Here is a 20,890-nt window from a genome sequence, read left to right on the forward strand (position 1 = left end):
TGAAACTGGCCGGTCCGTCGCGGGGCTGGAGCCTGGGTCTGTGCTGGGGATGCCCTGCCCCGCTCCGTTTGATCCGTAGGTCCTGGCGTCTGAAAGGTGCGGGATTTAGAGCGAAACATCGTTGCGCTGTGGGAAGGACCGGCCAGAAAATGCCCCTGAACTTTGGCGCGGAAAGGTGGCAAAGGAGCGTGCGGGTCAGGTGGTTTGCAAATGAGAGAATTCCGACTTTTAACTCGTGTCCAGCCAAACCACGGAGGCGTGAGATCCCCGTTTTACTAATTCATGATCCTGATAGAGGTTTTTCGGAAGGGGAAATCGCACACTCGGATGATGACTCAGATTGCATCTTGGCCTGCAGTTGTGTTTTAGGGAGCTGTTCGGTTTTTTCTCTTTTTGTTTTTTTTTTTGTTCCACGCAGATGATATGATTAAAAAGCAAATATTTTAACATAACTTAGTGATCTGAGCTATTACTGAAATGTCCACAGTTTCACTCTTTTTTTTTTTTTCCTCCTAGATTAAAGAAAACTTTAAAAATCTATTTGCTTTGACATATGACACAATATTTAAGAACTGAAATCATCAATTAAATCACACATCAGAAACATTTCCCTTTGGTAAAAAATATAGTGCTAGACGATGTACACTTTGAAATTGTTGTTAATGTTTAAAATGCAATCTGAAGTGCATATGTTATTTAAAAAAAAAAAAAAAGCACAACATAAATTACAAATTTTAAAAGTTTATGTAAAAAAAAAAAAAAACAAAACCCACCCTAGCAATCATTGCTTAGCAAAAGCGTGTGCAGAGAAATGTGTGTCTTTGGGGTTTGTGGATACGCATAGCTCTCTAGCATGCAAGCTGACTACGTTATTCTTTTTTTTATTTTTATTTTTTTCCCCTTTTTAAAAACTGAGTAGATCTAAAGGAAACAAGAGTTCCTTCTGGGTGCCTGTAATAAAGTACCAAGCCCGATATGCACGTGAAGGGAGCGAAAGCCCTTTGGATTGTCACTGAAAATAGAAAAGGTGAACGTTGACAAGATTTCAGATTTTTTTTTTTTCTGGGGACCGAGGGAAACTGAAGTTAAAAATAAAACTCTCGTATGGTCAACATGTTGGAGGAAATTCAAAGCCTCTCATAAAATAAACATATTTTAAGAAGTGTTTTGAATTTCACTGTGTAATTTCTGGCCAACAGAAATTACAGTTGTATCTTTGGAGGGGACATTATGTCAGATCAATGGTCATTATGCAAAAAAAAAAAAAAAAAAAAAAAAATCTGAAAACTTGGTGCCTTAACCCGTTCAGTTATTAAAACGCAAAGACGAAGGGGATCGCTTTTCTTGAGATTTGCTACTAGAAAACTTTGCGCCACCGTGGCGCAATTATAGAATATTTGGGGTTGATGTTCCAGGAGATAAGTAAATCGTTCCGTGAAAAAAACACAAGCACGAAGCGTCGCACGCTTTGGCAAAGGAGTCTCCTCGGTAGTTATTAAAAAATATCCAACCGTTTCTGTCCTGAAAAATAAAGGAAATTATCCGAAGCGTGTGCATAAGCTAAAATATCCCAGCCCGAAGCGGGCTGCGACTTGTTCCTGGGCTATATTTAACTGTAACCTTTGGAGTCTTAGAGTCGAAGGAGAATAATGTCTGTTCTGCCAGGTAACGGGGCGCGCGGATGTCTGCGTGTACAAATCCCGGGATCCAAACGGGCGCACGGACGCCCCGGGTTTTCTGCAGCGTTATTAAGAAAAGCCGTCCATACTTCACCATGTTGTTACATGTGTCTGTCTGCTGATTATAAAATGTGTTAAACAGTATTTAAAAAACAAAAAAATGCAGAGAGCTGCGCTTTGATTTATTCAGCGAACAAAACATATGCTCGCTGTTCTGTTCTATGTAATTCATATGATCAATAAAATTTTCTCGAAAAAGAGCAACTTTGGCATTTAGAAGGATTGTGCTGCTGAAGAGAGCGGAAAAAAACCCCCACGTTTCGCTCTTGCCGTACGTACTCAACCTCAATGCTCTTGCACCAAAGGAAGTTTTTGGCTCGCTAATGTCTATTTTTTTGTGTATTTGTTATTTTTAACCTGCAGGGTGGAAGCTGTCTATTGCGGCTGCTATCCGCTGTGTCCCAAAGCCTTGGTGTACCCCGAGATATTTCCAGGTAGCTGCTTTGCTGCACGTTTGTTGGGGGTTTTTTTGGTTTTTTTTTTTTTTCTGAAACGTAAAATAACGTCATTCCCGCTAAAACGCAAAGTTCGGGAATAAACTTGAGCAAAGGCAATTGTTTATTTGGCAAGCCGGCATGTTAGTGTTAAGGAAAATTTTATGTGTTTTAATACATTAGACGAAGTTTATATTTGCCATCTGTTCTTTTAAGATAACACAAAAGCAAGTTTTGAAATAGCATTCTTCATTGTTAGCATACACAACCCGTAATGATAGATTTTTGTTAAAAGGTCGGTGGTGCTGCAATGGTTTGCAGATTTTTTTGATACACGGAAAATAGGAAAGAAAAAAAAAAGAAAAGAAAAAACGAGGCCTGAAAATCACACCAAATTATTTAAACAATTTAATACTTAATAGTATGCAACCGCGGCACAGGATACACACTAATGTAGTACCAGTTCTTTGAAAAATCTCATCACTAAATGTATCACATATGCATTGTGTTACATTAGAATAATGTATTTTAATCACCCAAAGGAGATGTCTAAACAGCACAACTACACAGTCTTATTTAGCATTAAACATCCTTGTGAGCTGAGGTAACCTTATAAAATCATGCTTAAATAATGTAAAACACGAGGCGGCACAGAGCAATATGCATTTTTAATTAGTAAAGTGACTAATATCGAGTGTGTGCTTTGAGGTTTTTGTTTCATTAAAAATGTATCTGTTTTTCCTGCAGCTGAATATCTGTATTCCACACCTGAACAGCTTTTTAAAAGGCTTCAGAATTTCTGCAAGAGACCAGATATTGTAAGGAAACATCTCTATAAGGTAGTTGTTCGGAATAGTTTTACATGATATAATGCCATATTGAAGTACAAAGGGAAAAAAACCCTTAAAAAAAACAACATTTAATTAACATACTAATGTTTAAAGGAAACATGCTAGGGAGGGATATTAGTCGTTACACTAACAAGGATTAATTAAACTAGATGCCAGTTGTATTAACCTAGGTCTTATGAAATACGTGCACTTAATGCATGCTACATGCTTTTTTTTAATTTATTGTTTTCTAAAATGACTGTCCTTTACATTTGGACCCAAGAGGCTTATAAAAATGAACCTGGATTAATGCAACTCATTAGTTTAAAAGGAAAATAAAAGAAAGATCCTACAATTATACTAATGAGGATAAGCCTACCTTCCGATCCTAATTTAATCTTCAGTCCTCAAAAAATGCAGGTGACAGGTGTCAGGTAAGATTTCTCTGCCTTTTGGAATTACTCGGATCATTTTCATAACGACGGTTATTTTAACTCTTTGCTTTTTAAGGTGCGTTGAACATAAGAAAAGTTTATCGGCAGCATAATTTACTGGCGTTTATCATGTTCTTTGCAGTTATTTATGTAGAGAAAGTACAGTTTCAGTGGCTGACCCTCCCTCCAAGTTTTGATGGAGTGGTCAAGGCCAGACCGACTTTCACATGTTTAAGAGGTGTATTTATACTGCTAGGTGTCATGCTTTTCTTTTTTTTCTTTTTATTTTTTTTCATTTTTAAAATTAATTCTGCGAGTGTAGGTGAAGCACTAAATTTTATATCGTTCCAGTGAAGAGCTGTTATTACACGAGGCTGCTTTTAGAAAAAAAAAAAACAAAAAACAAAAAACAAAACAAAACTGCTCTTTTCTGCATGCTGATATGTAAACTTACAGCGTTTTCTGACTTTGAGAGTCCTGGCTGTGCCGTGGGCAGGTTGGCTGCGCATTACCCCTGCACGCCAAAGGTCTTTCAGGTTGTAAAAAAAAAACCCCCTGAATTCAGCTGAAAGTCCTTAAAAGGAGTGAATAGGAATACTCGTGTAAACCCGTGCAAATACAAATGTGGTCTTTTTTAGCGCTCCCCTGGCTGTCGCCGTCCAGGCACGCTGTTAATGAGCGAGTCGAGTGATCTCCTCCTTAGTTTGGAGGCTCGCGCTGCCGGCAGACCTAACCCCATCTCTCCGCCATCCTCCCTCTGGGGACCAGGACGTGTTGGGTCTCGCACACATGTCGCGGGAGGAGCCAGGGCTTTAGCCCACGCCTGACGCTTTTCTGCGACCTAAAAATAGACGTTTGCATCACGATACATCAAAGATGATGTCGTTTCTGCAGGAAACAGTTAAACTTCCAGGAAAAAAAAAAAAAAAAGAAAAAAAAAAAAAAAGGAGAGAACCAAAAATGCAATTTAACACCCAATTTCAAGCTCATTATCTTTCATTGTCTATTAACTTGGCAATGGTTCAGAAGGTAGCTCATAATAGTTTAAAATGCTGACTGAACACTTCCAGTGTTCAGCATTACTTCTTGAGTCAATAGTATCGTATAGTTATACATGGTGGCTTCAAAGCGAAAACAGTCCTTAAACGTTTACCTTGACATTTCCCGATGCGCCAAGCTCGGCTAATAGTTGCCTCCACGCGGATCTCCTCTCTCCCGCCTGGATCCCCGGCTCCTAACCAGCACCAAGGCGCGCTAAAAACGGGAATAGCGCTCGGAACAAATAGCGAACACATGAAATGGTACGGGTTTAAAATGCGTGCGCGAGCCCCGTAAGCAAAACGCTGATTTTCTTTCATTAAAAAAAACCAAAACAACCCAATCCCTTGGGGTGGTTTGCAGGCAGGAGGTGAAGGTCTTCATCCTGCCCCTCGTACGTGGGCGCTATTACCAGTTCAGCCGCGTTCAGGCCTTCTCAATGTCTGCCACAGGTAACAACCGAGCTGAATCGGGGATCGCTTTAAAATGAGTCGAGAGCCTAATCCAGAACCTGCGAGCACCAGCGAAAAGATCCCTGTTGCCTTTAATAGGCTTTGGATCAGCTCGGAGAATACTGTTAGAGTTGTCTTTTTGTACCTACACCCACGTATGCCAGGTCTTCCCCTCGCCGTGAAACTGTCCGCGAAACCTCCTGGGAAAACGCTAACTTAGGGACGTGCTGCCCCTGGAATTCTGGTTGGAGCGATGCTGGTTTTTCGGGAGCTGAAAAGAATGAAATCGTGAAGGGGACGCAGCACTTCCACTGCATTTCCGCTTTTTTCAGATCGCCATAATATTATATATGCTGTAGTAGGATAAAAAAGGAAGCCCAGCACAGTGATGCGCGCTAACTAGCTATTTTTCATCCAGAAACCTTCCTGAGGTGCTCCCTGCCTCGAGTTCATAAAGTAGCCGTGAAGTCTTGCAAGTAAAAATGCCCTAAAAGCAAACAGTGCTTTTCTCGACTGGTTGGGGATTCTGCTTCACAGATCGGGAAGTCAGCACCATCGGAAGCACCTTGGCTTATCCTTTGACGTGTTGTTGGGTTTTTATTACTGAGGATATCCATAATAATTAGACGGCGGTGTAATTAAATAGGCGGTTTATTCCTTCAGCGGTTCTTGGTGCTTGCGCTGACGAAGTCTGGGGCACAAAGGGGAGAAGCGGCAGCGGGGCAGCCGGGTCGTGGAGCCGGACACAGGGAATATCCCTGGGAAAATGCGCAGAGCGAGACATTAAAACTGCAGTCGCTTCACTCGGCAGCGCAGATTTCAGGCTGGCGGACTTCTTAAAGCGTCCGTAATGTAAGCACCTATGGAAACCTTTCCGAATGATGTATTGCTTACCCTGCGTATTCTCGCAGCACCCAAGGCTGCCTCATTAGCATTTCGACATCGCCTTCCACCGGTTATTAGCGGAAGATTGAGACGAGTGGAAAGCAAACCTCATTTGTTATCGATTATTTGTTGTGTTCCAGTTTTGTGGAATCAAACGTTGCGCGCTCTGGTTCTGGGTATTTGTGGTTGCCAAAGTAAGAGCCAGAATGACGCGAGTAACAACACCAGGGCATCCGTCGGAGGACACCGTAGGACCTTTCAGTGCTTGCAAGCTACCTATCTAGTAGATTTAAAATTTGAAAAAAAACCCCAAAACATAAAATAGGGCAAAGCATTTGCTTCTGCATTATTTTCTTGAAGTTTACCTTTTGGTTCCCTCACTTCAGTTTCTTAATTTAAAACAGCATGTATAAAGAGTATACAGTGGAAAGGGACAAGAAGAGTTGCCAAAAGCCAGGCATGGAAGGAGCTGACAACTTTAAATAATCTCTCCCAGCCCTCCCAGCTGAATGAGTGCTGGTTGACATGCTGTCAGCTTCAGTTCCTACAGAAAAATCCTACCCTCACTCGTGCTTGTTCAACGGAGGAAAGAATTTGGCCCACTTTCTGACATTCATCTTCTCGTTTCCATCACACCACAGAAGCTCACCTGCCTATGAAAAGACACATGGCGTGATTATTTTTCTTCTTTCTTACACCACTGTAGAAGGAAGCCTGCTGAATTCAAAGGGATTAAACTGCTGTAAAATCAAATTAAGGTCCCAGTTAGACCGTAGACATCTGAATTGTTTCCAGTCCCAGGATTTGGCTGTGTAGGGCAGTTCGAACAAAACTTTCTTTTTGCTTCATTTCATTCTCTTTTTGGCTCTGATTTGAGACAAAGCAGTATCTTTGGTATTTCAGGTAAACGTGTAGAAGGGAAAATCGCTCCTGGTCCAGGTTTAATATTTAGGGACGGCTAGGAAAGCAGCAGGAGGCATTCTAAGGGTACATGAGGATTCCCAGAGAGGTGGTGGAGTCCCCATCCCTGGAGCCATTCAAGGCCAGGCTTGATGAGGCTCTGAGCAACCTGATCTGGTTAAAGATGTCCCTGCTTACTGCAGGGGGGTTGGACTAGATGGCCTTTAGAGGTCCCTTCCAACCCAACACATTCTGCGGGGGAGCCCCATGCCAGATGTCCCACCAGGCACTCAGCCCCGTTGCAAGGAGCGGTAGTCGTTCATAGTTCTTGTGAAGACCATGTAAGAGCCGGGGATGATGCCTCTGCCCTTCTCCTTACCCACTGCCCAGCAAAACTCCACCAGAAATTAGTTTTTCCCTAAGGAAGCTAACTGCCACTCTGGATTGGCCCGCCATGTGTTTTGATAGTGGTGAGCATCAGATATTTGGGAAAAGGCTGACACAGGTAGAAAGAGAGTGTCAAAGGCCTTGTCTTCGTCTTTTAGAGTTAGAGATTGGTCCTAACCCTGGACTTGGAGATTTTATCATCTTCTTGTAGTATTAAGTGTTGCCGTGAGGTGCATAATAGTTCTCCGTTTGATGTTCAGGCCCTTGGAAACCCCTGGTTGTTTTGTCTTTCACGGCTTCCTATAGCAAAGCAGTTCACCATGTGTTTCCAGACGGCGTTAAAAGCCTTTCCTTCAGTTGGCTCAGGGTTTCCCCACCTTCAGTTGCCTTGAGTGTCTTGTTCTGGAGTTGGTCGCCTGGAAGCAGAAGCTCCCCATCCATCTTTTTCTGGACCATTCATCATTGTATAAACATTTGTCAAACACTTGCAGTATCCCGGTCTTTTCCGTCTCTCCTCGTGAATGTTATTCCGTGTTTATATTCTTATCTCCCATCGTTCAAGCCATTTTGAGGCTTGAGAGCTGTTTTTGTGCTGGAGTGATCATTGCTTTACAGAGTATTCTAGGCCACGCCATCAGTTTATGTGATGTGTTGTACTCTGATAATTTTCAACCTGTTCCTTATGGAGCCAACCATACTGTTTACTTTTTAATCGTGAGTGTATATTGAGCAGATGTTTGCTTACAGTGTTCTCCAGATCTTTTGTCCTGAGCTGATAAAGTTAATTTAGAGCTTTATAGAGTATGCAAATAGTACAAATATTTCCAGCCGTCCTGCTGGCTTTCCACTCAACAGCGGAGGATGTTTGCAGTGAAAAAAGAAGGCATTACATTGAATTTATGCTTCTACTTGGTTAGCGTTAGGTGCAGGCTTGTAGGAGGTTGGAAGCGCAAGTGGGAAACTTGGATTTGCCTCTTGAGATGGTTGGTTTCCAGTGAGCGCAATTTAAAATGGTTTCAGAGATGGTCTGGATCTGCCGCTCAGGGCCTGTATGGGAAGGTCGTAGCAGGCTGGGAACTGTAGAGTTCTGTGTCCATGTTCTCCCATCTCTGTGTCAGTGCTTAGGCATGGGGTCCTAAGTAAAATGGGCATAACGGAGAATTTTTTATGCGAAACAAAACTTTGGTTACTTATTTAGAAGATAGAATGATAGAGTAATTAAGGAAGGTTCCTCTGGACGTCATCGAGTCAGCCTCTGCTCAAAGCAGGGCCCGCTTCGAAGTAGGATCTGACTTCAAAGTTGGATTCGGTTGCTGAGGGTCACATCCAGGTTAGACTAAATTCTTGACATTTTTCGTTCCCTTATGGCCGATCCGGCTGAAATCCAGCTGGCTTAGGAGGTTTGCACAGGTGGGAAGATCTGCTGGACTGCGGGACACGCTTTAAGCATTTTGGGGCAACCTTGGGTCTTCAAGCAGCGTGTGGGTCTGGAAGCAGCGGTGGTAGAGCAAGGTCTGCCAGCTATTGTGGATCCTCCCTGTGGAAGAAATGACCTGCTGGGTCATTCTGGGATCCAACCATGCATTTATAAATGTATATATAAGTATGCATATACATCTGTGTACGTATGTGTCCCACATCTGAACTTCTCCCAGGGCTTGCCTTGCTCTTGGGTCTCCCAGATCCGTATCTAGGAGATGCCAGCTCTCTGAAAGTGTTGGTGTAGAGCTCGTAACAGTTGGCTGCGCTTGTAGAGCAGGAAGAAAGCGTTCATTAAGAAAGCAGTTATGTGTGCATCTTTCAGCGTAAACACCAGGACTTTGAACTTTTTTATTATAACAATATTAGATAGCTTCCGATTTAGTTTTAGGAAGTAAATGAGAACTGGCAGATGAACCACAGCTGCTGCAAAATGGTAGATGGAGAAATGGGTCAAAGGCAATACGATGGACTTTGAAAGAAAAGTTGCAAAAAGCATGAAAATTGATTTTTTTTTTTCCCAGTAAAGCGTATTCAAACTACTTTGAGAAAGAAAGCCTGAAACCGTTTTCCTAACATAGTTGGTCAGTGTGCTCTGAACCATCCTATGCAAGGTCCCCACCAGCGTATCTTGCACCGAGTCGCATCCAACGTTTGCTGTTTAAAGACTTTTTTAAAGACAGAAAGAATGAAGCGGGTTTTAAAAGGCCGATATAAGAAACTGCAGAACCGGATCAGTTTCTTCAGGGAAATACTGTTACTCTGCTGAGGAGTATTACATAGCTCTGACTCGGGCCTCCCAGTGCGCCCAATTCGTGGCAACCAGTGCTGTCTTTTGATGGTGGCTTCCAAAGGTGCTCGGAGTTTGAAAGTTGTGCTCCAAAAGTAATTAATACGAGCTGCTTTCCACCTTGATTCTTCCCCAGTACTCACTTGCAGAGGGAAGGAGCTGGGCCGCAGAGTTAAGCTGAGCCGATACAAATTAGCTCTGTAAATCATGCTGCTGGCTTGCCTCCCAAATCTTTCTTGTGCTAGATAATAGTCTCTAATTCTTAATTTTGTTAAGGTAGTGTTGTTTGTGGGTTTTTTTTTAAAAAAGTGCATAAAATGTACACCAAATCAGTACTGTCTGCTTGAACTCCAACTGTCCTGAAACAGCAGGTCTGAATGGATGAGCAGTCCTTACTGAATTCTGCAGGTTAACTCTGAAGCCTAATGATGGCAGAGCAGATAGGAATTCCTTCAGTTCTGATCTTAGGACAGAAGAAACAAGTTGATTTTATCATAAAGAATATTGTACTGCTACTGACCTCTTATTATGCTGCCTCCTGTTCATGGGGAGATCTTGCTTTGTGTGAAAACTTTGCTTCTCTTGATGATTTGATAGTTGACTGAATTCCTTGAAACAATGAATGACTAGACGTTTGCAGAGTTATCACCCCCCAAGAAAGGAGTTGAGTTTATTCTCTCTAAGTTTACTCTAAAATAAGGCCCAGAAGCCAGACCGATGGTGGCCAAGCAGGAGAATTAGGCCCTCGCTCCTGCTCATTCTTGTTTCCACCATGTCCGAGGGTGAGAGGGGCAGGTCGGCCCTCACGGGTCCTTGGCGTGTCTGCCGAGACCACCGGGAAAGCAGATGGATGTTTGATGGTGGAAGCTCTCGTCCAGGAGAGAATAACCTGGGGCTGCCGACCAGCTTGCCTATCTTAAAAAAAATAAGCTGGATTCACCCCGTTTCCAAATAACGCCGCGGGAGCGTTGTCCACCCAGCTCCCTCCCACCACACCTGAAACCGTGGGTGTTGCAGAGCGTTTTGGCCCAGAGCCACGCTCCTTCTCGCGCGAGAGATGTCCCGGGTGTGTGCCGGCATCTAACGTGGCTTCGTCCCTTGTGTGTCCCGGCATCTAATGTGGCTTCGTCCCTTGTGTGTCCCGGCATCTAACGTGGCTTCGTCCCTTGTGTGTCCCGGCATCTAACGTGGCTTCGTGCGCCTTTCTCCTCTGCTTCCTCGTAGGGCGAGACGGCTGGCTTCTCTTGGGCAGCGCTCGGCGGTAAATTCAGGTCTCTGCTCGCAGCAGAACCGAGGGAAGATTTGTGACAGATGGGGCTAAGTCACAAACTTGCAGCCTCAGGCAGAATTGTGGAAGTTTCCAGAGTGTGCCCATATTTACCTGATCAGAGAGAAAAGAAAATCTGCAGAGGAAGCCGAGCCTGGCTGCTTGTCATAGCTGACACAGAGCCATCTGCCACAAACCTGTGGCGGCTTCAGATCTCCAATCCCTGCCACCACCCCAGCTCAAATTAAATACAGATTCTTAGAGACGTTATGATGGTTACACATGTCCTCGGCATCACATGCAGGAGACTGTTCAAAAAAAATATGTGGCCTGTTGTATAACCGCACTCATGTATCCCATATGTGGTGCCACATTGAATTTCCGGTTGAATCTGTTTTTATCCTTTGTACTGGATGACATGGTGCCTGAATTCTTTCTTTTCGCCGCCACGATGGCAGCCAAGCTGCAGCTTCAAACGCTCACACTTGGCTGAGTTTCTACCTAGGTTGCCAGGTTATCATTGGAGCCTTATTGTGTCCTCAAAGGGCCACAGGGCCTGAAAGGAGGATCCGAACGCCGCCGGACTAATTGGGCAGCCATCTCCGGGTTGTTTGGAGGCAAAGGGCTGCTTTAGCACTTTTTTTTTTTTTTTCCCTTCTTCTTCTTTTTTTTTTTTTTTTTTGCAAATTAATGACTCTCTGGCACAGGGGTTTTTAAGTGAAGGTATTAATAAGGGGTCTGGCAGGTAATCCCATGATTCGTGGAGTTACATTTGCATTTAATTAATCTTAAAGAAAGCTGAAAGATAAACAGCTGTAATTCAAACTAGCATGGGAAATATGCTACATGGTGCCATCTATCCGATAAAATGAAAGCCGAGACACTTGTTTTATTTCTCTCAAGCATGGAGAACAAGCAGATAACAGTCAAAATACTTCCAATAAAAACCAGTAGTTTCAATGTAACGGCAGTTCATCAAGAATCTTTGCATCCAGTTACAAATACAGTCTTTTAAAGATAAATCACTTATGATTCCAGCAGTCAAGCTGCTATATTTGTTGATGTAAAATGTTTTGAAGATGTAGATTGTACAATAAATTTTTAATAAAGTGCCCACTGCAATTTTTAATTAGCATATCTCATTCATGTATAAGTGTGTACATCTATCTGTATGTTTATCACTGCGCATATCCTTGTGTCAGAGTCAATGAATGCAATTGTGTCTTTATCTGATGAAGTAGAATCTGTTTTGCAAGTGATAATAAAACGTTACGACAATTCCAAGATTTCCAGCTCCGCTCTGGAAGAAGCAAGAAGGGGACTCTCGGTAAGGCGTTACGATGTGAAGCCCGGTAAGACCTTTCTTTGCAGGCAGGTATGGGCCTTTCCCCATGCCGGCAGGTTGTCACCCAGCAGTAGACGTCAGCATCTTTCCTTTGACTGAAAGAAAAAGGACCGAAAGTGAGCCGAGACCTTTGTCCGAGCACCGTCCACAGCAGGTGAAAGGCGCGGGCCAGTCCCCCTCCGCACACGTGCCTTCTGATGCCATCAAGATGCTGAACCGTCCTTCTTCAGTGCAAATGAGAGCACGCGGTACCTCTCTTAAAAATTACTCCATTAAGCAGTCAAAAAACCCAAGGGAGATCCAAGGGTAAGCGTTCAGATATTTTCCTAGCAGTGCCGAGTTGTTTTGCAGTAATCGTCTGCCTTGTATGGTGGTTCCCCCTCATTTCGGCTCAGCCGAAGCCCAGCTTGGGTCTGGGCGTTTCATGTGGTGGAGTAGAAGTGGTCTTCTGCTGGAGAGCAGCTCAGCTGAAAGAGACCTGGGAGTCCTGATGGACAACAGGATGCCCATGAGCCAGCAATGTGCCCTCGTGGCCAAAAAGGCCAATGGCATCCTGGGGTGCATCAAGAAGAGTGTGGCCAGCAGGTGGAGGGAGGTCATCCTCCCCCTCTACTCTGCCTTGGTGAGGCCACACCTGGAGTGCTGTGTCCAGTTCTGGGCTCCCCGGTTCAAGAAGGACAGGGAACTGCTGGAGAGGGTGCAGCAGAGAGCTACCAAGATGATGAGGGGACTGGAACGCCTGTCTTATGAAGAAAGGCTGAGGGATTTGGGTCTCTTCAGTCTGGAAAAAAGACAGCTGAGGGGGGATCTTACCAATGCTTATAAATACTGAAAGGGGGGGTGTCAGGAGGATGGGGCCAGGCTCTTTTCAGTGGTGCCCAGCGACAGGACAAGGGGTAACGGGCATGAACTTGAGCATAGAAGTTCCACCTAAACATGAGGAGGAACTTCTTTCCTTTGAGGGTGGCAGAGCCCTGGCACAGGCTGCCCAGAGAGGTGGTGGAGTCTCCGTCTCTGGAGACATTCCAACCCCGCCTGGACGCGTTCCTGTGCCACCTGCTGTGGGTGACCCTGCTCTGGCAGGGGCTTGGACTGGATGATCTCCAGAGGGCCCTTCCAACCGTATGATTCTATGATTCTCCAGACCGCGTGTGTAGGTGCAGTAGTCATACTTCGTAGAGCCAAGTAACAGGTCTACCTTGTACTTCTTTCTGGAGCGCATCATAAATGTTCACTAATGTTATCACACCTTCCAAGGTGGAAATTGGTTTTGGTTTTACTGATGGGGAAACTGAGGTGTGGTACAATTACAGCAAATCGGTTCAAGTTTCACGGCGAGTCATTCTCCAAACCAGTAAAAGGGAAAGAGGAGATGCTGTAACATTGGGCTAGGGCTTGTGGTGAGCAGACTCGACACGCCAAAGTCTGTGGTTTCCAGTTGAAGGCTCCTGCTGTCCTCCGTAGGACAGCTCCTGCTGTCCTGACCGACGCAGGTCTCACCCAGCTCCTTGGCGAGGTGATGCTCTGCCTTGGTATCAGTGATGGTTTAGCCATACCCAGCTCAGCCTGCTGAGCGAGGCTTCGTCCGGATGGAAAATTTTCCCTCCGTGGTACAAATGCTTACGGAATAACGTTTTATAATAGAAACACTATGAGAACTCTTAATTGCAGGGCAATAAATAGCAATGCCGCGTTATCTTCTGATATTTCTTTACGTTCTTAGCGAAGATACACAGCTGGTGTAGAGCAAGGATGAAAACGTCCTTACCGCATCTCCTAGGACCTTCAGGTTGGCCACCCTGGCCTGGTTGGAGGTTCTCGGTCAAGAGGGGGAGGTAGGACTTCCAGGTAGTCGGAGGCAATACGTCCCCCGAGGGGGTCTTCCCCCCTGCCAGCCCACCGCGGACCGCAACAGCCTGCGGAGTTTTGCCTCGCCGTTTCTGACAATCAAATGAGGCAGCCGCTCCGCGCTGCTTCGTTTAAAGCCTTCACTTCAAAAGGTCAGGGGGACAAATTGGGATCTCGGTCCCGTTGTTCCTACGCACGTGAGTAAGCGGTGAATGCGGAGACCCCATCTTACAAGCGAAATGGCAGAATTAGCCCTTGACTCACTTTCGTATTTATTGGTGTGTCACCTGCATTGACACAGCAACTGCAGGCCCTTTGGTACAAGTTTCAGTGCGGAGTTAACACCAAATGGGTTTTCCCGACTCCCGGCAGCGCTCCGACCAGGCAGCTCCCTGCCTCCTGCATCAATAGCAGGCCAGGCACCTAATCCTGCAATCCTTTTGTCTTAGTCTTTGAGATCACAGGAACAACAGGTTTATTCCACGGGAGAATTGTCTTTCCCCCTATAATAGAAAAGAAAATCCTAAAATAACTTGGGAATTCTGCAGCAAAGCGTTTTCCAGCATTCCCAGCCCAGCTCTCGTCGTTGCTGCAGGCACGGCTTCCATCCCTCTTCGCAGGATCGAGACCTCTGCCTTTGCTCAAAGCTGTTCCGAATTAGGAGGCTAGATTTTTCTAATTGCGTTTTTAAAGACCGAGCCAGCAGTTCATTAGAAATCACGGAGCGAATTCTGCTTCTCTATTACACCAATATAAATCTTGAATGAATTTATATCAGGATAACTGGGAGGGTAGAATGTACCTCCCATATTGTTCCTCCGATTATTAAAAGTTAAAGGGCCTTGAAAATTAAATTCACCTTTCCCCGTTCAAGCTGTTTACTCTTTGTTTTTTATTCCAGTAAGGACAGTTGAAATGAATTAAGTCGGTCTCATTTCTCTTCATAGGCACTTTTAAGTTTGGTTCTCATGTACTAGCCCAAGACTAGTTTGTGTGGAAAAGACTGGAGGGCATTTTCTTTCAAACAAATTGTTTTCATGGGAATAATTTCCTAGAGAATTATATTAAAACCTTTCCATGAATCCTGGTTTTGGAAAAAAAAAAAAAAAAAAAAAAATTAAAAAAATTTCCTCTTCTATATCCTTGATTTGGGGGATTTGGCAGTTCTTTCTTTGCAGATATAAATGAGCACCTTAATGAAAGTCCTTGAGAATTTTACCCTCTAATAGGCTAACCTTATTTAACTGAAATACTTTTTAAATGATTCAGCCTGGTAAGTGAGGCTTCGTTTTGAAGGAAAATTTCGCCTCTGAGTTGTGAACCCTTGCAAATAAGGTTTTATAATAGAAACACTGCCAGAACTTTAATTATAGGGTAATAAATAGCAATGCCGCATTATCTTCTGATATTTCTTTACGTCCTTAGCGACGATACACAGCTGTTGCTGGAAACTGATAACCAAGTGCTGTGTAACTCTGCCACAACTTAGCACCCACCCTCCCTGGAAGCAGCAGCAGCAGCAGCAGCGAAGCGCTTCACGGGGAGGAGGCACCGGGATGCTGCCGGGATGCGACCCTGGGAGCTCCGGGATGCTGCCGGGATGCGGCTCCCGGAGCTCCGGGATGCGGCCGGGATGCTGCCGGGATGCGGCCCTTGGAGCCCCGGGATGCTGCCGGGATGCGGCCCCTTGGAGCCCCGGGATGCGCCTGGGATGCGGCCGCTGGAGCTCCGGGATGCGGGAGTTACCCGAAGCGCATCTGACCGGGAGTCTCGCGGGGGGGGGGGGGTTGGGTTGAATGGGATGTTGGCACCCAATATCCCACCCGTGGAAAAGGTTTTTCCCATCCCGGCGAGGCCGAAAGGATGGAGGTGGGGACAGAGGAGGGAGCCAGGGTTAAACGAGGCCGATGGCAGCTAAAGTAAAAATAATAATAAGAGTAATAACGCTAAAGGCGCGGCGGACGCGCCGGAGCGGGGCGGGGGGAGCGCTGGGGAGGGGGGGGGCGCGGTGCGCTCCGCGCCTCTCCGCGCAGCACCGCGGGCGGGAGCGGAGCCCGGCCCCGGCTCCCCCCGCGGCTCTCCGCATCGCTCCGCGCCTCCTCCTTCCTCCCCCCCCATCCGCCGGGTGTCAAATGATCTCAATTTATTATCAATATTATTGATAGTAAAAATGCTATTTGGGAAAGAAGATCCTTTTGTAGCATTTATATAAACAGCCGGTAAAAAGAAAGACGCCGTGGCTTTTCCGCGGGTGCGGAGCGGCTCTGCGGGAAGGGGCGGGGGTGGGGGGGGGTGGGCGGGCAGCTTCTCCCCCAGGTCTGCACCCTCCAGCATGTCTCCTACGGTTTAAGGTGTCCATGCTCCAAAACCGGAAAAAAAAAAAAAAAAAAAAAAATAAAAATTACCCAAACACACAAAAAATACCCCGAAAACCCAGGGAAGGATGAGGAGGGATGGGAGGGGTGGATGCGAGGGGCTTAACCCTTAGAGCTTTGAAGGCAAACCGAGGAAATGCATGGGAAGAGCGTGTCTGTAAACAATGGTAATTAGCCTTTTCAAAAATCATAACACTGATTAAAATCTCGGGTTCATCATTTATTCATCACAGACCCTCTTTCACAGACCTGGGAATAGTGATTAAAACCTAAGTGCTTCTCGGTTTCGCACCGCTCGGGAGGCGCCTAAAAAGGGGTTAAAATGGAAAGGAAAGAGGAAACCGAGCAAAGAGAATTCTTCTTTTTAAGAACCAATACTTTCTTCTTCCCTTCCTGGCAGGAATACTCCTATTCCCCCCAAATTTCGGTATTATGAAAATGTTTCTCATACGAAGTACAAGTGTTAGACTGAATCCAGTTGGTACCAAAATTGCAAACACACTTTCGCTCCTAGAAAAAGCCAACAGAAAGGAACTTCTTTTAACTCCATAATAGCAGGTTACATGGTAAATGAACAACTGATGGTCAGCCGGCCAATTATGGTATAAATATCCGTTGTTTACAGCGAGGTGTTAAATGAGCCCTTGGAGCACAAAGGATCAGACTGTCTAAGCTACAATTTGTGCTTCATCCCATTATGTCTCCCCGAAAAAGGCCGATGCCGTTGTAGGTAATGTGCGCGCGGAACATATTTCTTTCTGTTGATTTTAGTTTGCTTTAATTCAATACACACTCTTGTTTACTTTTTAAAATTTAAATAAATGTCAGCATTGTATAATTTCTATGTTAACAAAGCAGTGAGCAAAATCCCTTGTATGTTTATAAAATATTATTGTTTAATTCACATAGTTTAGGAATTCCAAATGTTGAGAATAGGAAGGAGGCCAAATACCATCTGTTTATAACTATGATGCATCATCATATGTGTACTTTAAAAAAGAAGAAGAAGGAGAAAAAAAGCTTGGTCAATCATGCCACTGTTCTATCTGTTAGGAATATGGTGAGGATTTAAAAATCGCTCTCTGCGATTTGCAGGAATTTTTTTTTTTTAGCGTGGTTGAATTCCGCGCAGGGGGGTGTTTCGGGAGTCGCTGCCGGCTGCGCGCCTGGCGGAAGAGCTGCCCGAAATACCCACGTGCCCCAACTCCTGCAGGCACGAATTCGATCACTTTCCCCCAGCCTCAATATTTCCCCCCACTCCTGGACACCCAGAAATAAAAACAAGAAGGTTTTTTTTATAAGCTCCTTATAGGTTTTGGGGGGACGTACGTATTTCGGGGTTCATTTTCAAGTCATTCATACATTCACGTTCCTGGATTTTTAAGGATGGCGGCGGGGGGAAAACGCGATGCTTTTGTCGCCCCTCTTGCCAAACGCAGGCTATACACCGTCATTCAGCTGATTCTGCAAACGTGGGTATTTTTTTTTTAAAAAAACAACCCTCTCTGTCAAATGTTAGTAGTTTTAGGTCCAAGTTAAAATAGGTCCTCGTTAAAAATAATACATTCCATACTACTGAGTTGTACGTAACGTGCATTTTAAAGAGAAGGTAGTCTGCAGGCTTAAAAACAAAGAGAGTGTCTCAAAGTTAAGTAGATAAGAAGATTTTTTTTTTTTTTTCCCCCCGAACCCAAGTTAATTAGCTAGTACGTCAAGCCTCATAGATGTCTTCCTACCTTTCAAGGGCTGAAGAATCCCCAGTAAATGTACTTAAACTTCCTAGCGAGGGCCAGGGAGATGAATGCAGAGATTAGGGCGAGCATTACCCTGCCTTCCCAGTGCAGCCCAGCTGCGGTTCATCCTCCTATTGATAATGATGCTTGGAGTTACTGAGGTGGTTTCTGCAGCTCACACATGGGGTCCTTTCCCCAAGGATAAGGAATAATAGCGGCACTCAGGTGGTACGGGGAGGGTAAGAGCAGATTTGCAGTTATCTTTGCCCGGTGCGTGGTGACTTTTTGGTTGCGCCGATTTAATAAGCGGAGAGGTACATTCAGGACAAGGGCTGGAATTCTCTGCTACAGTAATTCTCTGCTACGGTGGGAGTTTTGTGTTAACAAACAGGGCTGGAGGGGGGGTTGGGGGGGGGGGGGAAGCACAGGTGATGGGGAAAAATGTCTGGGCTTGCTGGAACGGAGCCCTGGCAGAACGCCGGTGCAGTATGAAACGTTTTGTGGCCAAACTCGTAGCAATTTCTGTAATACCACAATTTAGCATACTATACGCTGCGCTGAAATGCCTGGGACTTTGTTTTTGAACTTCTTCCTTTCTCCTGTTACATTTAACTTGCAGCATCTTGAATTACTTAGCTGCAGCCAGATAGAAAGTTACAGCTTCTTTAGCTCCATGCAGCGCGCTGGGCTGGTGCTGCGAAAAACTGCCCATCGGGGTGTGAAAGCCCTTTCCAGCCTTTTCCTGTTTGTTTTCCACCACGAGTCAGTTTTCCACCACCATTCTGAGACAGTTTATTATCTTCAAAGACTTCGTTGTTTTTTTTAAAGTAGAAAAAAGAAAGGCCTTACCCACCTTTCTCGAGTAGCCTTCGTGGAGCTGGTTGCGTCAGCAGAGACAGTTTGCTGCCATGCGATGGATGTTGTTTCATCTGCGCACGCTGACACTACAGGAGTGAAAAGCAGGACAAAAGACACCTTCTGTCACCTGCAGTTTGCAAAAATTCGTAAATGTGAAATGTATACAATGCCAACTCGGAAAAAAAAAAAATAAATGGCGTTCTGCACCAGCTTCAGATAGTCAGGCATGCATTCCCGCGTGTTACTTCGGATTTTCCATGGCTATGTGATCCTTGCTCTCCCAAGCTGAGATAGCAACCAAGGGGGTAGATTGTCCAATTACGATGGTCACCCCTGTCCACGAGGAATCGTATGGAACGCTCATGCTCATCTATCACTTCATTTCTACATGCTGGAGTAGTTTTATGGGATACACTGATAGAAACGGTTTCGAAGGTTGCTAAATACCATGTTCATCGCGTGCTTGGTTTCGTGCAGTTCCTGGAGGGCCGGTGCAGAGAGATGGGTGTTCCGAGTCTCACCCCAGCACAGGTATAAGTTCGATATAAAGAGCTGTGGTTGAGGTTACTCTGCCCCAATGTACTGGATATATCTGCTCTACCCCTTGGACATCAAGGTGGGCAGCCACCGCTACCTGAATCGGAGCCAACAGCTCATCCAGCAGCCCCATGTCTTCTGTCTCGGGGCGGGGGGGGCTGCATTTGCCAACAAAATGCACGCCAGGCGTAAGGCACGTGGTAATTCAGGAGGAAAACGTATTCCCCGGTGCAGGGCACTAACTTCTAATACCCTTTTGGGGTCTGAACACCTTGTGTGCCCTCTAGCAGTGGTAGCTGAGGGCATCCATCATCTCGCAAGCTCCTGGGCATTAACATTTAACCATCCTATAATTTGGTTTTTAAGTGAAAGCGGGGAGATTAATAAACTTAATCTAGCATTCACAGAGATTTGAGGACAGCTGACCTCTGCCCTCTAGAGACCCAGGCTCATTTGAGAATCTGCATCTGAGAGAGCCCCTACAGTTGTAATGTCGCAGCCAGCCCCGGCCCCCGCGGGCTGCAGCCCCATCACCCTCCCTATCTGCGGCAGGAACAGCGGTGACAAGGAATTTGTTTCCTTTTATTTCTGTCTCCTGCCTCTCAAAGGGTCAGTGTTGGCAAACACAGCTCCCTCCTGCAAGATCGCAGGCTAGAGCGGCTCTGCTGGGGGTGGCGGGGGGAGACAACAGCAAAAGTAAAATCTTGCTCAAAAAAATATGCCATCTTCCCATTTGTTTGCATTCAGGGAAGAAAAGAAACCCAATCCAACAAAAAAAAAAAAAAGAAAAGGAAACAGGAAAAAAAAAGGAAGCTGGAATGTCACATCTTTGTTTTGGGACACGGGTTTGCAAGTTTTGGTATTATCCTATAAAAATCCCCAAATCAGCAAAGCCTTTCATGTCGAAGCGCTCAGCCAACGGAAACGCTGCCTGGAACTGCAAAGCATTATGTATGGATTTCTTTGCACATTTCACGTCGCACAATTCCTTTGGAAAAAAAAATAAAAAAATAAAAAAAAAATTTGGATAGGAGTAGTTTGTCAATGCTATTAATAGATATGTTTAATGCAGAAGTGTGCAACGTGATGAACAGCCTTGGCAGGAACCATATCCAGCCTGATTGTATTGTAATACTGTTTGATGCCGCAGTGTGTTTGATCAGTTACAAGTGATGAGTATCACATCACATCAAACAATTTAATACAGTCTCATTGTATGGAATTATGGCTGCTGTCAATCAGCGTCTGGCCTATTCCTCACAGATCTGTCTTTGGGAGCTGGAATACAATGGTAGCTACGTACGCATTAATAAATAAAGTGCTGCTGAAATTCCACGCAGACCTGTTGAGATTATTGTTTCTCTTTCGTGGCCTTTTTATTTTTATTTTATTTTTCGGTTGTTTTTTCCCCTCTGTCTGCTTTTTCAATGCTGCGTGGGGATGAGTTCACCTGGTCAATGGGACCACCGGCGCGCTTTGAAGGGCGCTTGGAAAACATCTAGCGAACACCCAGACGAGAGTCGTGAATTCTGTTTTTGCGCGAAGAGCAGCCTGAGTGT

At 45.1% G+C, this 20,890-nt stretch overlaps 1 protein-coding gene across 18 annotated transcripts in view; it reads left to right on the plus strand.

Annotated features, from left to right (window-relative positions):
* The window catches only part of GTDC1 (glycosyltransferase like domain containing 1), a 322,827-nt gene that overhangs the window by 177,661 nt on the left and 124,276 nt on the right, over positions 1-20,890 (plus strand). For 12 of the 18 annotated variants that reach the window (XM_054208199.1, XM_054208204.1, XM_054208201.1 and 9 more), the window contains 2 exons: positions 2,103-2,173; positions 2,921-3,012. In XM_054208199.1, coding sequence (XP_054064174.1) covers positions 2,103-2,173; positions 2,921-3,012 — 163 coding nt within the window. The other 6 variants (XM_054208200.1, XM_054208207.1, XM_054208212.1 and 3 more) reach the window with 3 other exon arrangements.

The sequence above is a fragment of the Rissa tridactyla genome, chromosome 7, assembly GCF_028500815.1.
Source record: "Rissa tridactyla isolate bRisTri1 chromosome 7, bRisTri1.patW.cur.20221130, whole genome shotgun sequence".
In the NCBI taxonomy this organism is placed as follows: domain Eukaryota; kingdom Metazoa; phylum Chordata; class Aves; order Charadriiformes; family Laridae; genus Rissa; species Rissa tridactyla.